Source organism: Erinaceus europaeus, chromosome 8 (genome assembly GCF_950295315.1).
Source record: "Erinaceus europaeus chromosome 8, mEriEur2.1, whole genome shotgun sequence".
NCBI classification, from domain to species: Eukaryota; Metazoa; Chordata; class Mammalia; order Eulipotyphla; family Erinaceidae; genus Erinaceus; species Erinaceus europaeus.
Window position 1 is genome coordinate 56,838,148 of NC_080169.1, and position 7,931 is coordinate 56,846,078.

At 39.0% G+C, this 7,931-nt stretch overlaps 1 protein-coding gene across 2 annotated transcripts; it reads left to right on the forward strand.

Moving 5' to 3' along the window:
• Window positions 1-4,355: 4,355 nt before the first annotated feature.
• FAM237B (family with sequence similarity 237 member B) lies at window positions 4,356-6,135 on the forward strand. 2 transcript variants are annotated; one of them, XM_060195706.1, is made up of 2 exons: window positions 4,356-4,439; window positions 5,670-6,135. In XM_060195706.1, the coding sequence occupies exon 2, from the start codon at window positions 5,673-5,675 to the stop codon at window positions 6,069-6,071; it is 399 nt and encodes a 132-aa protein (XP_060051689.1). In that variant the 5' UTR covers window positions 4,356-4,439; window positions 5,670-5,672; the 3' UTR covers window positions 6,072-6,135. The 2 variants fall into 2 exon arrangements, with proteins under 2 accessions (XP_060051689.1, XP_060051690.1); XM_060195707.1 differs by lacking the exon at window positions 4,356-4,439 and adding an exon at window positions 4,721-4,868.
• Window positions 6,136-7,931: the final 1,796 nt, after the last annotated feature.

The window sequence follows — 7,931 nt, forward strand, 5'->3', positions numbered from 1 at the left end:
GGGCATGAGACTGGCATCTTTAATGATGACTTGTTAGTTACTATCAGGCCACCCCATCAGCTGGGGCCCTAGTTGGGGAGTCCTGAGATTCCCAAACAAACATGATGGGCCTAGACCTTGAATAAATCCCTCTCTTCATTGTTACCGGTCATCTCTATCAGGAACAACAAAATAGACCCCTTTGTGGGCCCCCATAGGACCTTGCCCTCAATTTGGATCAACAATGGTAGAGAATGTTCCATCCTCCAAAGGGAGGATGGACAACACACTCTATGCTACACTCGAGGAAGATTGGTTGATATTGGGGCAGCTTGGAAAGTTCCTACTCATGACCACAGAATGTGAGCTCAGATCTACAGGGATGCAGTGGTCACAATGGTGCCTAAGCTGAATATGGGCCCCAACCAAATCAAATAGATGAGGTTTACAGTCAACAGTATTTATACCCCTTTCCCATATTTGGAAGCTACTCTTTCCTGATCCAGCTTTCTGGTCCTTCTGCCAGCCATGACATCATCTCCCCAGACAATAATTAGGATCCACCTGCATATCAAATGTCAGGCTCAAGGAAAAAAAAAAAACTAGTATAGTCATGGGCTCTTTGGAATAAAACTAAAATAGGACTACTAACTATCTACAAAATGGAGGCCCCCCCCCAACTCTTCACATGCACTATTCCAGCCTTTAGGTTCAAGACTGTTCAACAATTTGGCTTTGTATGTTAACTTTCTTTTCAGCCACCAGGTTCCAGATGCTAGCAGGATTCTGACCAGACTTCCCTGGACAGACAAACCCACCAATGTGTCCTGCAGCTCAGCTTCCACAGAGCCCTTCCCCAATAGTGAAAGAGAAAGACAGGCTGGGTGTATGGATCAACCTGTCAATGCTCATGTTTAGCAGGGAAGAAATTACAGAAGCCAGACCATCCATCTTCTACATACAACAAGAACCTTGGGTCCATACTCCCAGAGGGTCAAAGAATAGGAAAGCTATCAGGGGAGGGGATGGGATGCAGAGTTATGGTGTTGGGAATTGTGTGAAGTTGTACCCCTCTTATCCTATCACTTAGTCAATGTTTCCTTTTTATAAATAAAAAAAATAACTAACTGTTGGATCTAAACTTCTACATGTGTTACAGCCAATAATGAGTCTATAATGGAGACCAAGATGGGTAGAAAGAGAAATTTATTACAGTGGTGGGCCAGAGCAGAGAAAGTGCTCGGCCCCAAACTTTGGGTTAAAGTGCCTTTTATATCATAAGTTTGTAAGTACAAGCAAGCAAGCCAGGAATTACAGGAGCAAAATTCAAAGCAATTAGCTCTTGCAGTTACAAGTACATAAATAATAATAAATATCATAAATAATCAGGTACATTGTTTAGGAGATGGAAGATTTCACTTTACATAAGACTAAGTAGTCTTACCTAACTTGTTTGTATACATTCCAATTCTCTCTGTTTTCTACTTCTTATCTACTTTTCTAATCTAGTTTTAATCTGCTTTCTTATCTATTTTTTGTTACGTCTCTACATAAATATTGATTATTTTTTATGATATATATATAGTATGCTTTTGAGTTTTACCACTGCACCTTCTTTTTGCCAAATGAAAAAACTTATTTAAGCCCCCCCCCTTTTTTTGCCAGGTCACTGCACAGCTCTAATTTATGCTGGTGAGGGAGGATTGAACCTGGAACTTCAGAGCCTTAAGCATGAAAGTCTTTTTGCATAACCTTTATGCTATCATCTCCAGTGACACACCGGGTTAAACACACATCATACAAAGCAAAAGGACCCACTCAAAGATCCCAGTTCCAGCCCCTGACTCCCCACCTGCAGGGGTTGGGGGGTTGCTGTGATTCACAAGGGGTAAAACAGATCTGCAGGTGTCTTTCTCTCTCCCTCTCTATCTTCCCTTCCCTTCTCAATTTCTCTCTGTCCTATCAAATAAAACAAAAAACAAAAACAAAAAAGAACCCCAACCAAGCAAACAAAAAGAGCAATGCAAGTACTGATACCCAGCAATAACTCCAGAGGCAAAAAAATAAAACAAAACATGTGGTTTTATTTTTTTTTGTCTTTGAACTTTATAATAACAGACTCTCCTGCAATCTGCTGTTTTGCAATTCATAACTAAACATATCTATTTTCTTGTCGTTGCTCATAAATTGAAATGAAAAATATTTTTGTAGGTTGAAACTATATCTGAACACCTTATGAAGTCTTACAAAACTCTCTTACTAGCTTGTAATTTATTGAGGATATAATTTATTTGGTTACTATTAAACATGTATGTACATGTAACATGCAAGTTTTATAGTAGGCATTGTTCCAAACATATTATAAATCTCTTAAATTATTTCAACAGTTCTATGAAACAGATTCATTTTCATCCCTATTTGACAGGTAAAGAAACAAAGTCATAAAGAGATTATGAAGCTTGTTCAAAATCACATATATCATTTGAATTTAGAAGGCAGAATTTAAACCCAGTCAGCTGATTTTTAAGCTCCATGCTCAGCTAACAATTGGCTATCTCTTCACTACATTAAACATTTCTCAAAAGTTTTTTTCTAATCCTTATAATTCTTCTACTTTTCAAAAATTTTATATATTTATTTATGTATTCCCTTTTGTTGTCCTTGTTTTTATTGCTATAGTTATTGTTAGTGATGTTGTTGTTGTTGGATAGGACAGAGAGAAATGGAGACAGGAGGGGAAGACAGAGAGGGGGAGAGAAAGATAGACATCTGCAGACCTGCTTGACTGCCTATGAAGTGAACACCCTGCAGGTGGAGAGCTGCTCAAACTGGGATCCTTTCACGGGTCCTTGCGCTTTTCACCATATGTGCTTAACCCGCTGCGCTACTACCAGACTCCCAGTTCTTCCATTTTTTAAACCTATCTACTTGCATGTAATTTTGAATATGAGCAGGGATACTAGATATCTTTGGCTTGTTACTATTTTATTTTTAATTTTTTTAAATTTTCTTTATTAGAGGATTAATGGTTTACAGTCAACAGTAAAATACAGTAGCTTATACATGCATAACATTTCCACATAACAATACAACCCCTACTAGTTCCTCCTCTGCCATCCTGTTTCAAGACCTGAACCCGCCCCTAACCCCCAGAGTCTTTTTACTTTGGTGCAAGGCTTTTACTATTTTAAAAGAGAATGCTTTTAATGCTTTACCATAATAAAGACGCTTGCTGTTGGGTTTTGGTGAACATCATTTAAGAAACTAAAATGTAACACAAGTAGAACCTGGACTGGAGTTGGTATATTGCACCAAAGTAAAAGATTCTGGGGTGGGTGGGGGGTAGAGTACAGGTCCTGGAAAAGGATGACAGAGGACCTAGTGGGGGTTGTGTTGTTACGTGGAAAACTGAGAAATGTTATGCATGTACAAACTATTGTATTTACTGTTGAACGCAAAACATTAATCTCCCAATAAAGAAATTTAAAAAAACTAAAATGCTTCTTCTATTATGTTTACTAAGTTACTTAAAAAAAAAAACCTTAAATAGGTGTTGGATTCTGTCGAAATTTCCTTTATATAGTGAATATAGTTGTTAATTTTCATAAGTTGAACTATCTTGCATTCTCGAGATAACTTCAGTTTTACTGATGTGTACTTTTTGTAAATCCTTCTGAATTCCATTTCTTAATATTTTGTTTAGGCACTTATTACCCATAATCACTAATGAAAGAGAACTACGACTTTAATCCTTTTTATACTGTCCATGTCTCATTTTGGTATAATACGTAATTTTGGTAATAATATAACACCTCTATTAGGAAACTGTGGAAATATACACAATTAACAATCCTTGTGAGTCAACACTCCTTCAATTAAGTGATACTGAAGATTTTTTTTTAAACAAAAAAAGGTGTTCATTCATAATTTAAATGGTGCTTAACTACAGTTTAGGACCTCAGAGAGCTTGAGGATTTTAATAGGGCCATAGCTTTATGAATGTTTTTCTAGGGGCCGGGAAGTGGAACCTCCAATAGAGTGCACATCTAGCAATGTCAGGGAACCCAGAGTCCAGCTCCTATCTGCAGATGAAAAGCTTTATGAGTGGGGTAGTGAGCTACAGAGAGCAAGGATCCAGATTCAAGCCCCTGGTCTCCACTTGCAGGGGGAAAGCTTCACAAGCAGTGAAGCAGGGTTGCAGGTGTCTTTTTGGCTCTTTCCCTCTCTATCTCCCCTTCTCTAAACTTCTTTCTTCAGTAATAAATATAATAATAAATATAACACTGGGAAGGTGGGAAAGGTAAGGGCGGGGCTTGGGAGCACTGCCACTCACTTTGCCTCCTCCTCCCCCCCTCCCCTCCTCCTGTGCCTAAAAAAGGAACTCGGTTGGGGCTGCGGGACAGAACTACCCAGCAGAGCTCTCAGTACCACCATCTGCTAACGCGAGGCGATTCAGCCAGGTAAGCCTAGAGTCCTGGGAAAAACTCGGAGAGGGATGCAGGGCACTGCTTCCAGTCTTTCGTACGCCTCCCGCGGTCGGTTTGAGTGGGCAGATGTTGGGGATCCGAGGGTTGGGAGTCGTAAGGAGCCGGCGCTGAGCTCTCAAGTTCCTCCCGGGCAGGAGCAGCCCGAGTCACCGAGTGAACGCAGCGCGCACGAGGCGCCTCCAGGAGCACAGCACACCTCGGCGGCCCGCGGAGGGGAAATACCGCCTGCCCCTCGGTCGAGGTGACCCGTCTCGGTGGAAAACAACAGTCTCAAGTGGAGCGTATCCTGAAGTTCTTGGCAAAGACAAATCCCAGTTCCAACCCACCCCCACTCCCTCCTTTCTAGAATTCAGGAGTTGTTCACTGTCAACCCAGTTTGGAGAATCTGCACAGTTCTCAAAGGTGTGGAAAGACAGGGATAACTAAAGTTTAAATTTGTATCTTTAGATTCGTCTCTTTATCTCAACAGTTTGTTTTTTTTTTTTAGGCGGGAGGGGTGTATATAGGGAGCAGGTTGTGTCCCCACCCCAACCCCAACCAATTTCGCTATGGCTGTCAAGGTTGTGTCACAGACCTGTGATAATGTAAATCCAATTTAATCCTTGACTTCCAGCAATATGCTTTAGGCTAGTTTACTGTAAAGTCAATTGGTAGGCTTATATCACCTTTTGCGTTCCTGTATGTATGTATGTAACTCTGCAACCAGCTAGAAGCCAGGGAGGGATCCATCAGATGTCAGTGCTTAACTTAATTACGCACAGACTGGGCTTTGATTCACCATATTAAAATGTATTATAGTCAGAGGGCTTGGATAGGGAGACAAGAGATTTAAGAATTTGCTGAGACATATCATTAGCTAACTTTTTTTCCTTCTGATCTTTAAAGGGAGAATGTGGGAGCACATTTTTTTTTAAAGTTTACTTCTAGTTCTAGGTCTTTGATGAAATGAACCTATTACATCTTCATAAACGTGTTAACTTTTTAATGACTCCTTAAAGATTGTCAGAACGTTGGTAAACAACTTAATCTGCACTATTCTTTACAAGGAAAGTTTGGGAATCAGCAATTTAGGGGAAAAAAACAGCAAATACATAGTTGACAAAATTGACTTGCTAAAAACAGAAAATATATGTATTTATAACTTTTTAGGTTTAAATAGATCAGTAAGTGAATAATTTAATTTTTTTTTCCTTTTCTGTACAGAATATGGGTTTTGCCACAAGAAGATGGTTCTACCTAACATTAGGCTGCATGATGTTGGCCAGTCAGATTAATGCTGATTTTGAACTTCAAAAGGCAGTGCTTGCCAGTGTCAGCCCTGGGATCTCAGAGCACATTGATCTTGACTGCTGGAATATTTGCTCTTTGAAAATAATAGATTTCAAAAAACTGAAGATAAAACATAATATTGATACCTTCTGGGATCTCATGTTGTTTTTGCAAAAATCCCAGCGGCCTATACTTTATGATGTCTTCTTAAACATAGTTGAGGATTTCTGGAACATGTATATAGAATGTTTGCTTTCAAAATTTCATGGAATGGGCAAAAGAGAAGTGATGCCTCGCAAGTATAATTCTCTACAAAAGATAGTATTATTATCTTAAAAGTAATAATCTTGATGTAGCGCGCCATGTGGCTTCTGAAATATGCATTTCATCACTAAGTCTTCTTATCAAAGTATTTTTCTATGTATTAAGGAATAGTTATTTTATGTTCTCATTTTTATTGTCTCATTGTAAAAATGAATTAAAAACAGACAATAACCTTCATTTTAGCAAACTGAGGTTTGATAGGATTTTTGTTTTTATGTTTTATTCTGTTAGTGTCTTAATATTGATTTACAAGATTGTAAGAAAATGGGAGGGGAGGAGGAAACCCAGACCAAATTTAGATCTACCCTTTAGAGTCTAGACTTACACCACAGATGGAAACTTTTATGACATGTATTTATTAGTATTAATATAAACATTAACTGCATATAAATTTCCTGTCTCTGCACCCCATCATTCCAATCTCCTTATCCTATTGTTTGCTTTGTCTTCCTGTTGTTTGCTACATTTTTAAGTTTTTTGATAATGAAACTTATATATGTGAAATTTCAAAAACAAAACAAACAAAAAAATGAATTCACACCCAAAGACAAAAATTCTATCAAAGAAATATGCTGGGGTATGGATTGACCTGCCAACATCCATGTCCAGCGGAAAAGCAATTACAGAACCCAGAACTCTCATCTTCTGCACCCACGCTGAAAGAATTTTGGTTCATACTTCCAAAAGGGTAAGTGACAGGGGAAGAAAATTAGAGGGCTCTGTACCCTCATTCCACCAGGACCCAGAATTTGTCACCTGGAATCTTTTTATACTACCACTGATATAGAAGCTAATCACCAAATCATCAAAGAATCACCAAAGAAACCAGGCACTATTTCTCTTATCTAAAAGAGAAGAGGAAAAAAGGAAAGACACCTGGCAGTAGTAATAGGTATAGGGGTGAGTTTAGAATGGAAGTGAAGGCAGGGTCATTGAAAAAATGGGGGGAAATATATATATGTATATGTATATTAATTTATTTATAAAATCAGCCCCCTTCCATTTTTAGAGGAGGTGCCTAAGTCTCTAGGTCTAGAGGAAATCATGAGGAGTTTAAAGAGTCAAAATACTGATAAGTTAATAAAAATATTTAGGAGAAATCCAGCTGTTCTTAGAAATAAGAACCCTGGGTGGGGGGTAGATAGCATAATGGTGATGCAAAGAAACTCTTATGCCTGAGGCTCCAAAGTCCCAGGTTCAAACTCCCCCCTCCTCACCACCACTATCAGCCAAAGCTACAAAGCTAAGCAGTGCTCTGGCAAAAAAGAAAAAGAAAAAGAAAAAGAAAAAAAAAAAGGAAGAAATAAGAACCCAGTGATCTTGTCTCTCATAGTGTCTGTCATGATATAGCACTCTGATCTCAAGTATCCCAAAAGTATTGGATTCCCTTCTATGCTAGAAGATGCCTACACATCCAGACTCAATTAAGTATAAACATTTTTAAAAGGAACCCCAATAGGAAAAAAAAAAGACACTGAACAAGTATATGATTTTAGGACTATTTGACTTCAAGAATGAATTTTGAATTAAAGGGAATATCTGGGGGTTGGGTGCTAGTGCAGTGGGTTAAGCACATATGGTATGAAGCGTGAGGACCCATCTAAGGATCCTGGTTTGAGTCCCCGGCTCCCCACTTGCAGGGGGGTCGCTTAACAAGCGGTGAAGCACGTCTGCAGGTGTCGATCTTTCTCTCCCCCTCTCTGCCTCTCCTCTCTCCATTTCTCTCTGTCCTATCCAACAACAACGACAGCAATAACAATAATAACCACAACAATTAAAAAAAAAATAAGAGCAACAAAAAGGGAAAAAAATAGCCTCTAGGAGCAGTGGATTTGTGGTGCAGGCACCGAGCCCCTGCAGTCACCCTGGAGG